The 15,265-nt window shown below is 38.5% G+C and overlaps 1 protein-coding gene and 1 long non-coding RNA gene across 2 annotated transcripts; one reads left to right on the top strand and one right to left on the bottom strand.

The window, feature by feature from the left end:
- The first annotated feature begins 647 nt into the window (after nt 1-647).
- Nucleotides 648-6,445, top strand: LOC127358835 (uncharacterized). Its single transcript, XR_007882547.1, has 6 exons — nt 648-962; nt 2,045-2,069; nt 2,271-2,306; nt 2,465-2,541; nt 3,765-3,832; nt 4,238-6,445. It is a non-coding gene; the product is annotated as an uncharacterized LOC127358835 (long non-coding RNA).
- A 796-nt stretch (nt 6,446-7,241) lies between these two features.
- dclre1c (DNA cross-link repair 1C, PSO2 homolog (S. cerevisiae)) lies at nt 7,242-15,239 on the bottom strand. Its single transcript, XM_051392286.1, has 15 exons — nt 14,833-15,239; nt 14,650-14,701; nt 14,030-14,114; nt 13,702-13,761; nt 13,538-13,593; nt 13,043-13,144; nt 12,737-12,809; nt 12,354-12,494; nt 12,134-12,235; nt 11,532-11,668; nt 11,366-11,420; nt 11,093-11,181; nt 10,608-10,705; nt 8,601-8,687; nt 7,242-8,513 (listed from the first exon to the last, which is right to left on the bottom strand). The coding sequence occupies exons 1-15, from the start codon at nt 14,939-14,941 to the stop codon at nt 7,768-7,770; spliced, it is 1,992 nt and encodes a 663-aa protein (XP_051248246.1). The 5' UTR covers nt 14,942-15,239; the 3' UTR covers nt 7,242-7,767.
- Between the last annotated feature and the right edge of the window lie 26 nt (nt 15,240-15,265).

Here is a 15,265-nt window from a genome sequence, read left to right as displayed (position 1 = left end):
GTTTTGTCTGTGAGACGTACATTTGTGTTGGTAGAACAGTTTCGTTATCAGTCATATAGTATCAATAACTCACTAAACTAACTAAAACTGTTGTTTTATACATATATATTCATCCTGTATGTATTCTTTCACATACTTGTATGTATTTAATAGTTTTCTACTTATCTTTGTTGAGTTTTGTTGTCCTTGTTTCTTTTATTCCTGCTATGTGCAACACTGAGAGAGTCAAATTCCTTGTTTGTGCACACATACTTGACCAATAAAGCTGATTCAGATTCTGAAGTTTGTTTTTCTTCAGCTCTACTGCACATTTAAAAAACAAACAAACAAAAAAAACACTAAAAAACCCCAAAACAGTTCCTCTGCCCTCCTTCCCTTCTCCCTCTCTCTCCCCTAATCCCACTCAAATCCACTTCTGCTGGATTTGGGCAAAAAAAAATGCTCCAATTAAATCGATTCTAGCGGACTTTGATCTACTTTCTTCAGATTGTGCCGAGATTTCAAAGCACGAGACACACACACACACACACACACACACACACACACACACACACACACACACACACACACACACACACACACACACACACACACACACACACACACACACAGAGAGAAGAGGCTCTGCTCCCTCAACAGCATGAGTGAACACACTTTGCTTTCCTCTCTCTCTCTTCCTCCTCCCTCTCCTCCTCTCTCTTCTTGGCGTCATTTTAATCCTCCCTCCATGCTGAGAGGTACAGTAGATACCCACAGAGTGGAGAGCAGGGTAGAAAGAGAAAAAGGAATACGGAAAGGACAATTTTCTCCTTATTTCTTCGTACCTGTCACTCCTTCTTTCTCTCTCTCGTTATTTCCTTCTCCTCCCTCTGAGGTTTTTCTTTATAGAGTCAGATGAGAGATGGGATGTGGAAATTCCTCCCCAACGACCGCCACCAACAACAACAGCAGCAGCACTGCAGGTGAGAAACACACATTTTTGAGAGATAATAGTAGATAATATAACATAATTAAAGTCTCTTCTCTCTCTATTTATGCGTTTTTTTAGGTTATTTTAGCAACTTTTTCTGTCATATAATGCTGTTTAAGGCCCAGCCAGTCATTGCTTTTATAGATTATGTTGCAGGTAAACACATAAAGTGGACGTTCTTCATATGTTTATGTGTTTACAGTGTATTCTTTTAGGGGATGGGCTGCCTAAATTAAAACAAAAAAGGACTATTTCTGCTTGTTACACCCTTACAATAACATTTTCAGCATTAAGTATTTAGAGGTTTACTGCATTGCTGGACTGCCACACTGCTTTTAAAACACTTGTTGTACTTTGGACCTGGATTATTTGCAAGACTGTATTTTAAAGTGACTAAAGAAAATAATAAGAGTCTAATATCCTGACACATATATTACATATTTATGTCAGTGTAACCTTTCGTGGCCCTAGCCGACTGCTAGTGTCCCTCGTTAAGTACTTTGAGGTACTTTACTTGAATATTTCCATTTTATGTAACTTTTCTACATCTCAGAGGCAAATACTGTACATTTTAACGCCCACTACATTTGTCTGATAGCTTTAGTTAGTTAGTTAGTTTATAATGAGTAAGTTTGTAAAATAAAGCTAAAAAATAGTGAGAAATGTTGTCACAATTAACCAAAGTGACAATTTCAACAGTTCAATTCTCAAAATTATTAAAATTAACATAAATTTGCATGAAAAAAAAACAAAACAGTCAAAACAGTTGCCAATTATTTTTTGTTTAATGTGTTTTGTGCAAAATTCTCAATTTGTAAAGTAACTAAAGCTGCCAGATAATGTAACGGAGTAAAAAAATACAACACTTCACACTGGTATATTCATTAGGTTTCTGTTTTTTTATTGTTTCTTGTCTGTACTACTGTTGTGTTACAGCAGCCAGCGTTTGGACGATAGCAGGAGACATTTATAAAGATGAATGTTACAGATTATTAGTTTAACAGAGTCAATAAAGTCATTTTAAAGCAATTTGCCGCCGATTGATCTCATTCCTCTCTCTGTTTGTGACCTCAGGTCGCGCTGAGTCTTCATCAAAGGTGTAAGTTAATTTACACCTTTAACACACACACACACACACACACACACACACACACACACACACACACACACACACACACACACACACACACACACACAGTCTGATATTAGAACATGTCAGTGTTGTTTGACCTTTCTCTGATGTTTTCAGTGGGTTTTAATGTGTGTGTGTGTGTGTGTGTGTGTGTGTGTGTGTTGACAGATCAGAGGAGTCTGTGCCAGAAGACGACAAATGGCAGTGAGTCACTTCATAGATATTCACTGCACACATATACTGTCTATATCTATATATACATATATATCATATATATATGTTACTATCATAGAATATATTTATAAACCTGAATGACATTTGTGCCTGTGTGTGTTAGCTGATGTGTGTTTGTGTGTATGTAGGAACTATGGAGGTGTGTATGTGGGTTTTCCTGCAGACCTGAGCAACATTCCTCAAGTACAGATAGGATCACTCAGAGGTAGACGCACACACAGCACACGCCACACACACACACACACACACACACACACACACACACACACACACACACACACACACACACACGTTTCCATCACTTCAAAACACATTACATTGATTTTCATTAATTTCCTAACCCTAACACCCAACCGCTAACCCCAAACCTACGTCTTCACCCTCAGTTTTTATGTTAACATTTACATATTATTACACTTTTGCACACACTAACTGGTCAAAGAACAAAAAATTGACAGAAAATAAAACAAACAAATCTAAATATTGTCCAGTCCAGACCTGAAGAGCAAACATCAGCTCAAAGTACAAATGAAAATACTCACATACAAGTGATTTAAGAAGATTTGTCACCAACTTTCTCGTACTTAGAATGAATGAAGTTCAATGAAGAGTGTATAACTATAACTACAATTATTAATAATTATAATGCCTTAATCTCAATGCAGTTTAAATAAGATACAGTAATAATCTAAAATACCTAATATATAACTAAAACAAATGCAAAATGAACAATTAGTTGACCATATATTTCAGTAGGTGAAATGATAAATGTAATTTTAACCCTTAAAGATCGCAGCCTCGGTTATATTGTACCACTATTTAACAATATATGCCAAAAAACGTACAAAAACTAAATTTCTTTGTATTTTTATACGAAAATTCGATAATTCGACATCCTGGTACTTTATCGTCAGCACTGGACGCTGCTTTCAGTCCTGGTCTCGGTTCAGAGAGTCAGCTAATAATAATAGTTATCCACAATAAATATCCACAATAAACAGATAAACAGTCTGTTTCATAATAGTTATAAATGGGGGGGTGAAACTTTTTTTAATGTTGCAGTACCATTAATGGCCACTGGGACAAATTGGCATCATTTGGTGTGAGGCAGCATGCTTACGTGCGAGTATACATATCCAATTCCTAATAACCTCCCACACACACACACACACACACACACACACACACACACACACACACACACACACACACAATTTCCTGTTGCGTCTCCTGGGTCAGGAGAGCATGGGAGAGAGAAAACACTGACGATCACTGCATGTGTTTGTGTGTTTTGTGACCCTAACATGTGCGTGTATATGTACATTTTATGAGTTTTATTTTAGTTGTTTGTGCTTTAAGTTAGTTTAATAAAATTGTTGATGTGTGTGTGTGTGTGTGTGTGTTAATTAATGAAACTGTCCTCCACAGAGAATGAGAGAGACTCCCTCAGGAAGCCGCTGTGGGGGAACGGACTCTAATTTTTAATGAATAGCCAGGTCTGTGCTTGTTTCTGTGCGTGTCACGACCTCCTTCAGCTTCCCTCCTGCCTTTTTTCATTAACGAGAGCTATGATGTCATTTTAGCATTTAAAAAGAATATATATATAAGTCGTATATATCTTTAAAGCAAACATGTTTTAATATATGTATCTGGAAAATAAAATTGCTTTGTTTTTAATGGTTTTCATTCCAGATACATAATATTTGTGTATTTTCTCTACATTTAGCTTTTTATTGTGAAGTACTACTTTTTCCAGCCTCTAAAAATCCCTCAAAAGCAAGTTGAAGTCAGTTTTGATACCACACTGATAAAAAATGTGCTTTTTTAATGCGCTTATGTGTCAGTTTTAATCAGTTAAATGCAAATATTCCTTGGAAACTAACCTCACTTACTTACTTAAGGTGCTACAGAGGAATGATACGGCAGGAGGGAGTATGTCCAGTGAGAAGAAGAGGAAGAAGAAGCCCTCCAGGTGGTCTTCAGGTCCACAGTGTTGTCATCAGGAACCCAACCAAATCTCAAATGGGAAAACAGCAGCACCCGGTGGAGCCAATCTTCCCTCCCAGCGTCCCCCTGTAAGGACTTTACAGGTTCTGACTGACCTTGTTGTGTCGACCGGCTGCTTTCAGACTTTTTTGTGCTTCTTGTGGAAGCAGATGTCAAACGTGGACTCGTGAACCATCTCCAACCCACGATGGATTCCACTGGGGCGCCACTCGATTTGGCCTTTTTTTTCGTGGCATGCTGCATGTTGTGTAGCTGCTTAATGAAGTGCCAGCAGCAGGTGTTACAGTGAATGCCTATCAGCTGATTAGCACAGAATGGCTGAGTGAGAGGCCGAAGCAGTGCTGTAAGCTCTCCTTGTTGTTAATTTAAGGTCTGAAAAAGGGTGAATATTAAACAGGACTACATGTAAAAATACATTAAAATGGTAAATCCGGTGATCTTCAGTCAACAAATCCCATAAAAATACCAAAACCAACAATACACTGATGCAACTAATATGCATTAATCCAAAGCACAACACACAGTTGTTTATTTTGTCCTCCTGCCCCAAATACTCACTAGAGCACCAAATGTGGATTCATCCGCTGCTTCAAATAGTCCCTAGCAAATGTGCTTTTTCCCCTTATTTGAGTAATGTTTGCTAAAAACTAGTTACCAGCTGTTTTAGGAAACTCCAGAGACATTTTTCTTTATTAAATCATATATTTTTTACCCTTTTTTAAAAGATTTACATCCCTGAGAGTCCTCGAGAGACAGATCATTGTTTTGTTGCTGGTTTTGGTCTTTTAATATGATTTGCTGACAATAAAAATAAGGATTTATAGCCAACAATATGATTTAAACTCTCATTTAGGTCAACTATCATGTCCTATATATGTCCTAAGATCAATTTTAAGCAAGCTACGTGAGGGACATCTTGCTTTATTTCTTCTTAAAAACAGCTTTACAGTATAAAAGTAATAAAAGGCAGGAACTCACCTGTAGTTTGGTTTCGCTTGTAATGAAAAACCTGCAGACTCTCGGCCCCTCAAGGACCGCACAGTAAATGGCTCCTGCAGCGAGATGACGTCAAGTGAATCTTTGTGAGTCTCCCGAGGGCGTTTACACGGATGAGAAATGAAAGCTGCAGTGTATGTAGTGTTCAACCTTCGAGCTCAAGGTTTTCTTAGGAAGCTGCTAAAAGTAAAGCCGTTCACATGCATGTGGGCTACCTGATATAAGTGGAGGAAGAGGGGTTAAAACTCAGGATTGTGCTGATTGCTGCTGGAGGAAGTTGCCAAAATCGAGACACACATCTAAGCATTTGACGCCGGCTCGGGTGTTTCTTAATTTTAAATTTTCTTTAATAGTTTGTGAGTAATAGTCCGTTTAAATTCAGCCAAATAAGCCATACTCTCTAATTTAACTCAAAAGTCTTCAGGTTGTAGCAAAGCAATTATCAGGACACGAGTCACACCGATCCTCGTCTGCTGCTCTACATGATTAACAATCACTTGAGTTATTGTATGAAAAATACCGGATAAATGAAGCACAGGGAATCTCTGCACACTCGATTCCACTGTCTCCACACGGATGTATTTTTGGGCTCATCATATTATATGAGTGAAAAATGGAGGAAGGAAAATATGAAAATGAAGTGGTTTATGACTTTTAATGGAACAATAACTTAACTAAACTAAAGAAAGTTGATTTTGTTTGTAAGAACAATGTAATCAAACTTGCTTTAAAACCAAAATGAACCAGTTTTTCATAAATTGTGTGAATTAAAAGAGTAATCCACCAATTTAAGCATTGTTGGATAACGTACAGTTAAAATAAATAAAGGATCCAAATCAATCGCAGCAGAACCAGCAACGTCTTCGTTTTTTATTCTTCTTCCTTGTCGCCTACATTACCCACAGTGCAACTCGAAAGGCTGTATACAGCAGTGGTACTCCAACACCTGTAAACAGAGCCCCCCCCTTTAAGTAAATGATGTGCTGTTTGTTCATTTGTGCTGCTTCAGTAATTATCTCCTCAGGTGGATTCACTGTGTCTGTAAATATCTTTGTTTTTTTGTGTCTTTATGTTTGTTATTTTTTAGTAAAATCTATTTCTCTGAATGCTGCTGTGATGTTTTGTTTGTCACAAATAGGCAAAATGAGGTTTGATTATTTGTTTTAACTAGTTAGAAGAAAAAATAATGAAAACAAATACTAGTGGGAGAAGATTAAGGTCATATTAAACAGAATAATTTGAGTTTTGGAGACTTAATTAGGTAGCCAATATTAGCAGATGCGATATACTGTATTGGTATTGGCACATCTGGGGCTGATCAATAACAAGAAGCTGCTGTACAGACATTATTTGAGATATATGATGTTTTTCAACTGTAAAATACCCACTTACATATCTTGGTAAATACTAGTATTAACAAATTTAAAGAATCTTTTTCAAAAAAATAGCTTTGGACAAAAGAGTCTAATGTTTTATAGTTTAAATTAAATGTGGGTCAATATATTGGTTTCCAAATTGTTTAACTCAAATATTGATACATGTCGGCCTCAAAAATCCAACCACAGACCTGAATGGGTGTTTGGGTTTCTGGAGGTTTAGGAATATTTTAGTCCTTTGGGCTTTTTTGGAGGATTGTTGCAGCCTAAAATGCCTGAATTCACAGCAGCTTTTCTAAAATATTTGATATTTTTGCCAATAAAACTGAGAGAGAAAGAGAAAATTCCAATTAAAATTGCCTTTTTTGGTACAATTCATCCTGTGCGAGTAAAATAGCTTCTTATTTAGTGGTATGGTGTTTGGTTGCAAACATTGCAGCTTCCTGGAGGGACTAAAAAGAGGTTTTTTTATTAGTATAAAGTCAAACTAATCATTGATCTTCACTTTAAAGGCTAAACAACAATGTTCAGTTGAAATAAAACTTTTTTTATTTGAAACAAAAGTTCTGCTTCGATACAAAAATGCTTGACAAAAAACACTGATCCACTTCACAATGAAGAAGCAGAACAAACCACAAACTGCCAACAAAGAGGGAGAGTCAGCCGTTAAGTGCACAGGTGCATTGGTACATGTGAGCCACGGGTGAACTTAAAGTGCATAGGAATGAACCGTGTGTGTGTGTTTCTGTTGCTTTACGTAGTTAAGTGAGGTTTGTGTGGTTTAGAGGTTCGACTGAAGCTTGTAAAGGCACGAGAGGTATTATAGAAGCTCTATAACGTACAAAGCTGCGTAGATTCAAGCTGAACGTCTGGAAGAACAGAGACTCATTCACTATAAAGCTCACAGCCTGAACAGTGAGCGACTCTCACTTTCATGTTGTACCCATTTGTATTGCGAGGACATTAATTATCGGCCTGTCCACAACCTTTAACCTTACTGTGGACCAATAGAAGGAATGTGGCTCACCAAAAACGTCCCTTTAACGTTACTTTCAGTCTCGCTTTCTGATCACATCCTCTCCTGACGCCAGCTTCCTGTACAACTGCGACAATTCATCAGGTCGTGGCGTTTTCGACTCCGGCGTGCAGGGAATATCGTAATCCGACGACACCTGAGACTCCGACAGCTCCTTCTGGTCGTTGCTCTCCTCCTGAGCCACAGTACTGGGCCTCTTGTCTCCTTGTTCCCGCCCCCCCTGCTCTGGTTGGAGAATCAAGGTGTCAGGTAAACACGAGTCCAGGTTCTGGGAGGAATGATTTGACAGAGAGGCAGACAGGGTGAGACTGAAGTTTTCGTCGTTGTCGGGGGTTTCTCCTTCGTCGCTGAACAGCTCCGGGGTCTGTGAACCTGTCAGTCTGGAAGGGGCGGGGCTCGGGACAGAGCAGCAGGATTGTAATTGGCTGTTGAGGCTGTTCTGGCTGTCTGTCAGCGTGTCTGTGGTGAAGAAATCCTCCCATTTTGGAGGATTAGGGGAACCAGGTACCTCAGTGTCCTTTTTCTCAGGTTCTTTATTCCTCTCGCTTTCCTTTATCGCCCCAGTCTCCTCCTTCGTCAGCTTTGTATCCCCCTTTTCCGCGTTCTCCTCCTCCTCCTGCTGATCCTCATCTTCCTCTTCATCATTGGACTCAGTGCAGTCCACGAAGTTGCGTGCAACAGGCTGCGCGTCTGTGACCGCGAGAGGTAAAGACTCCTCCACGGGCACAGGGGGCGCTGTTTTCTGAGGACTCTCAGCGTTCGCTAAGTTAAAAGAAAATGAACAATTAAGTAAAAGAAAAACAATAATTAAAAGGAAATAAATGAAGAGAAGTTAGAATGTTTATGCACCGTTTTTTAGTTCTTGGTTCAGCCCCATCTTCTTCCTCACTGGTTCCAGGTCCAACCCGTCAAACAGCTCGTCATCACTGTCTGAATCTGAGCAGAGAACAAGAGACAGTTAATACTTTAATTAAATAAACTACCCATCCTCAGCACTACGAGCAGTGGGCAGCTACTGTACGGTGCCCCGGGGACCAGCTCTACATCTCAGCCAGTGCTTTGGTCGAGGGCACCGGGGAAAACACGGGGAGAACATGCAAACACACAGAAACTCACACCCGGGACATTCTGCACTAACAACTGAACCACCATGCTGACATGCTAACAAGTGATTAAGCGGTTTGTTAATATACAGAGCGGATACTGATTATTAAATATCTTCCTCTAAAATATCAATTGAAATTACAGAACAACTGAAATTACTACCTTAAATATACTCCTGATCTGAATCAATTTCACCTTTAAGTTGTATGCATCTGGTTTACAGCAATTGAACACTGGCACAAAATACCAGAAAATGCAATCCAACTAATGAAATGAGTTCTTGGTATTCCCTGTTCACTTACATTGTCCTGACAAACCAACATAGCTTGTTGGGAAGTGCTGAAAAGGCAACACACACTATATTGAATAAAAATCTAATGAAAAATATGATTTTAAAAAGTGTGTGCATACTGTTTGATGTTTGTGTGTAACACTGTAGTATATTGTGATCATTTTTGTGGTATTAATTTTTCTTTATGTAATTAAAAAAGCTATAGGAAGTAGCTATTGTAGTTATTAGTATATATAGTACAGTTATGGACACCTTAAATGTTATATTTTTAAAATGTATTATTATGGATTCAAATGAAAAAACACTCAAACAGCTCAGGTATGTACAATATGATTACAACATGTAATCAAAACGAGTTGAAAAAGTCTCACAGAATTAATCTCAAACCAGTCAGAAAACAGACGTATGGATTATACAACCTAGGGTAGCAGGCAAAGTTAAAACAGAGCTTCAAAAACTGAAACACCAGGACGGAAAGTGAAACTGTGAATGCAAACCCTTCTGCAGCTTCGTTAACTTCCATGCAATAGCTTATCAAACCAACGACGGCCGGACATCTGTTGACCTACTGTAGAGTACAGAGCTATCCATCACCTGGGCGGGATCCAGCCTCAGAGGCATCGAGGGGCTTGAAAAGCACGTGAGGCCTCTTCAGCTGTGTATCGTGGCTTGTCTGTTTGAAGATCGGGGGCTTGTTCATCTCTAACTTAGATCCCTGTTTGTCCGTGTATACACGAAGAGGTTGTGGACTGTTTTGGGGCTGCAACTAACAACTAATTTCTGTTCCATAAAATATGCGAAGATAGTGAAAAACGTTGATCACTGCTTCCAAAAGCCCAAGGTGACGTCCTCAAATGTCTTGTTTTGTCCACAACTAAAAGATATTCAGTTTACAGTCAGAGAGGACTAAAAAAAACAAACAGAGGCGGAAATCAGAGAATTTTCTCTGGTAAAATGACTCAAAACAATGAATCAATAATCAAAATAGATGGTGACTAATTTAATAGTTGACAACTAATCGATTAATCGTTGCAGTTCTAGACTGTTTTGCTCTAAAAGTATGACTTAAGGAGACCTTGTTTGTTGCCAACCGGCTGAGTGCGCCCTCTGGTGGAGCTAATATATTAATTAATTTATAAATGATATTAACTCATCCTTATATCAAATGTGTGGCACAGTACCTGGCCCACCTGTGTATGATGTAAACAGTGCTTCTTCTATTTAATTCCAAATTAAATTTTGTTTTGTTGCCCACCAAAACAAAAAAAAAGAACTCCCAACTTCTAAACAGAAAATGAATCCTAGCAAACAATATGTACAAACAGTACAGTAGAAGATTGAGCTAGTTTATGTTTCAGATTCCACATGGTGACCTGTAAAAAACTACGGAGGAAGTTACAGATGAGTTACAGCGCAGACCACCTGTTGTGGTAACGTGTGTGTGTGTGTTTGTGTCTCACCGTATGTATGTCGCTCCACCTTACTGCGCTTGAGGACTCCCAGGGGTTTGTATATGAACGCTGCTCCATCCGACTGGTTCCTGCACATCAGCTTCAACCTGCTCAAACACACAGCGTCAACGGATTTTAAAACAGTGCTATCACAGATTAAATGTTATTATTATTAATGTTTTTAAATGTATCCTCCCTCAGCACAAGGCTTGTATAATGTTTCTATAAAAAATTATAAACTATCTGGTTGGATTTACTCTATTAGGGTTGCAACTAAGTGATAAAGGTAGTGAAACTTAAAAGCTGAAACAAGGGAACATTTGATATCTTTGGTTGAAAAATAAATTGCAGATTAAATTTCTGTTAACTTTAAGACTTCATAGTCAACATAACATGTTTTGCTAGAGGAGTAAATAAGAGTAAGAAAACGAAAAACTTTGCGAAAATGTTGCTTGCAAGCTAAATTAATCAAGAATTAATAAAACTTGACTCACATCTGTGTAACCTCGGTCAGTGTCCGACCAATAGGAATAACGCTGGGGTAGATGTTGACTGGCCGGAGGTACGAGAGAAAGTCTTTAAGCTGAAATTAGAGGAACTGTGAGTATCAATATATGTATTTAAAGTATATAAACTAACCGTAGCAGAACTGATTCTCAATAAAAGCTTTTATTAAACTCATTTATGTAACAAATTACTACACTGTCAGTGTCTAACCGCAGTCACATAAATCTGGTTTAATCATTTAAATGAAATAAATGAAGTACCTCTGAGTAGGAGGAGTGGAAACTGAAGCAGGCTCTGTAGGAACTCGCTCCTGTTCTGGAAAAACAACAAAAAGACATATTTAGCACACATGAACCAAAAAAACAAGCAGGTAAAATAAATGTTTAATAGTTTAATAGAGCCCGAGACGTTTGAACCTGCTCTTACTTTATGATCACGTTGGTTTTCCTCATTCTCTCTCCGAACCACATGGTGGACGGTTTGATGCTAATGATGCGAAGAGGAGTCCCGTCAGAGGCTGTGCAGCCACACGGCAGCCGGCTGCCTTGGAAAAACTCCTCGTCCTACACACATAAACACAATTCACGAGCGCACACACACACAAACCAGGGCTTAATGAGTGAACTGACAAAGGACAATGACACTTTAGTTTATACTCAAACTTGACACAATATACGACATTTTAAGCTTTTTTGGATCTAAATAAAATAAATGCAATGACAGCCCCATAGGGATGGCACTGTTTGGATTTTAATGATAATATGACTCATCAATACCCTTATTGGTTACAAGAATAAATTCAGAGCTGGATTAGAAATTATTTATATTTTAAGTTACCAAAGAAACTCAATAATACTGAAACTAATCTAAAATCTACAACTTGTAGAGGAAGGCGCAGCCATCTCAGCCAAAATGTCTACAACAATTCGCCAAATTTTAGGATAGACTAGATTAGTTTACGGTAAATTAATAACACAGTGTGTGTGTGTGTGTGTGTGTGTGTGTGTGTGAGAGACATAAAGTGGGACCTTAGGGTGTCGACATGCATGGATCTGTGTCCTGCGGTCAGTCGTCACGTAGCTCAGGATCTCTGGCATCTTCTTGAACATCGCCAGACTCCTGACATGGATCTGAGAGTATAATTAAACATTATATGTGAACATTTGATTGTCCTGTAGCAGGAGATGCTGTATGGATGTGTGCATGAAAGGACATATATATATTATAGTAGAGAAGCGTGTGTATTACCTGTGTGTTGAACTCCTCTCCCAGGTTGGTAAACAGGTACTCGTATCCATACGCAGCTTTACAGTTGAGCCACACAACATGATATGGACTCTGACTGATCCAGTTTCCAACAAGCTCCAAGATACCGTTCAGACAGACCTCCTGCACACACACACACACACACACACTAATATTATATTCTATAAACAGTCCAAAAGATATTAATTTACAACTGTAGTAAAATCAGGAAAACACATATCTGAGGAGCCTGAAACAGAGGATTTTGGCATCTTTTTGTTTACACTCCAGTTGTAAAGTCAACCACATGCTACTGAATTTACTGAATCAATTTCATTTGATATTCCACAGCCATTAAATCCTGTTCCCTTCCCAAAAAAACGTACCCGAGTAGGAATTTTGTAGAATCGTGGGTCATAGAAAGTGGAGTCCAGATAAATACTCTGAATATCCTTCACTCTGTATGTGAAACAGGGAAACACAGGATCAGCTGTTATTTAAAACTGTGATAAAGCAAATGAAAGCTGTTGAGCGTAAGAGCTGAAAGCAGCAAATACCTTATCAGACTACTAATCTGTGACTTTTCTGAATAAATTACCAAATTCCTGAGCATTTACGGTACTCTCTGGTTCTCCAGAACTTGATGTCTTTTGATGAGACAGAAAACAGTGAAGATGTTCATTCGGACCGACCTGCTGCCCGAGTGCAGATGTTCTATCCTCGAGGCGTCTCCGGCGGCCAACCTGAAGTCTCCTGTATACAACACGTTTCCCTGGGAACCCTCAAACAGGAACCTACACACAAACACACCACATATCCAGACTTTGATTTTTCATGTTAAGATGTCTTCAATTTTGAAAACAGCTTTCAGAATATAAAACTTTTTTTTCTGTACTTCCCACTGCAGAAAGGGTGTTTTTGTTGATTAACGCACATTGGAGCTCATTAAATTGTCACATTTCAAATAAGAGTCAACTCTCTTACAGGTGAAATGAAATGTGAACAGGCTTCAGTGCATCATGAAAAACTACCGGAGGTCTGAGGGGGAATAAAGCTTTGGAAATAGACTTAAAACATTTAGTTTTTACTGCTATGAGTGGTTCTTTTGCTTCCATGTTGTGTTGTGTCAACCTTTATCAAAAAAAAGACAGAAAAATCAGGAAGAGTGGTAGAGTAGTTTGACTTGCATTACAGAGCCGGGACAGTGGCCTGCGGTAAGTAACGTGACCACGAGATCTTCTTTCTGTCAAACAAACACAAAACAATATGTTTTTTTTTTTTAAATCAACACAACTTTTGACCTAAAATTACATTTCTGACTGGACTGACTATTAAAATCTTCAGTTTTTACCTCTCCAGATGTTTCATCAACCAGAGAAATCTGCGTTGGGCTCTCCAGCTCTAAGGGGACCTAAAACAGATCAAACATGAGGAGAGAAAAGGACTAAAAACAGACTACCAATTACAGCCTCACTGGCCTCAGAATACCAGAATGCAAAGCAACCATGAAACATATGATGTTTTGTGTAAAAACCAAGACGTCAAGTTTAAGAAAAACACTCATTGTAAAGCTATGACATCCAACAGTGTACAAACATCCAAGGGCTTCGTAATAAGCAGATATATCTACTCTTAATTGGCTTTATTTGTGGTATTTAATGTCCTTTCAGTCGACTTACAATGTATTCCTCCCAGAAAGCGTACTTGGGATTGCTCAGCAGGAGTTCCTTGGTCACAAAGGAGCAGTACAGCCTGACTGTGCGACTGGAAACAAAAGGATATACAGAATCAGACCGACAGACACACACACAGACAAAGCTAGCGTATGAGTATTACTGCATAAGTGAACTAAACAGCTGCTTCCAGCCCCTAAAAGAGCAAATTACAAGTGTTATGTCCTCTGTTTAGGTTTATTTATATGAGTTGAGCTCATGTCATACAAGTTATGCGTCTTAATAACTTTTTTTGGTCATTGTAATTTGTTTTATGTGTCGTGAAATCATTACTTTTGCTTACTTGTAATCTTTATTAACAGGTTATTAATCTATATTACAGTACAGAGGAAGGGATTTATCATCAAAATCTAAATTAAAATGTTTCTTAAAGTGCTTATTTCTATTGATTTTTGACAAAAACAGTGGATTATTTTATCCAAATGTGCCAAAACTAAAAACAAAGAATACAAAAAGTACATTTATAATTATTTTTTAAGGGGTTTTCTACATCTTAAATAGCCTTTTATGTAATTTATGCCAATTAGTGCCCTTAATATGTGAACTGGGTCCAAAACAATCTCCACCTGAACTCCAGTTTTCTCTTCAGTATCGGTCCTTTCAGTCCCTTCATGTGATCTGTTGAAAGGCGACAAGGGAGGTAAAGACAGGTGTTGTTACAAGCCCTCTGTGACTGCCATTAAAAGTCTCACAAACGCCAGGTAACTCAAGTGACGCCGACGTTAGTTAACGTCAACTGCCAGGCTCACCTTTGTGACAGTGGGAGAGGAAATATGCCCGGGAAAGTAAGTTCTCCCGGTCGAACCGGTCCAGAGAAACGGTGGGATACTCCTTCATTCGGCCCGCAAACGAACTCATGTTCACGCCCAAGTTGAAGTTGAAATTAGTGAACTGTTAAACGTTATTTCCAGCCGAGAGAGCGTATTTGTTTTAGCTAACATCGCCGGCGGTTGTTTGTGCCGCCCACCGATTTCAGTTTCTTCTTTGTTTGCTTTTTTTTTTTTTTTAACGGCGCAGGCGCATTACCGCCATCTAACGGTCAATCTGTACGCCCGCATTTATTTATTTTATTTATTATTAAAAACAAAAAATACACACGCATTTTTTTATCCACGTTCTTTTACATTATTTATTTAAATACCGGATTAACAATGCCGATTAAAAACGGTTTTCTTTATTGTT

Source organism: Dicentrarchus labrax, unplaced genomic scaffold (genome assembly GCF_905237075.1).
Source record: "Dicentrarchus labrax unplaced genomic scaffold, dlabrax2021, whole genome shotgun sequence".
Taxonomy (NCBI): Eukaryota; Metazoa; Chordata; class Actinopteri; family Moronidae; genus Dicentrarchus; species Dicentrarchus labrax.
This window is presented reverse-complemented; position numbering and strand designations above follow the sequence as displayed.

Excerpts from the sequence above, each read along its gene's own strand:
- dclre1c (XM_051392286.1), bottom strand. The coding sequence starts at position 14,941 with ATGAGTTCGTTTGCGGGCCGAATGAAGGAGTATCCCACCGTTTCTCTG. Across the intron at positions 13,594-13,701 it reads TTGATGAAACATCTGGAGAG|AAAGAAGATCTCGTGGTCAC; the intron begins GTAAAAACTGAA and ends TTTGTTTGACAG. Across the intron at positions 12,236-12,353 it reads GAGAGGAGTTCAACACACAG|ATCCATGTCAGGAGTCTGGC; the intron begins GTAATACACACG and ends TTATACTCTCAG.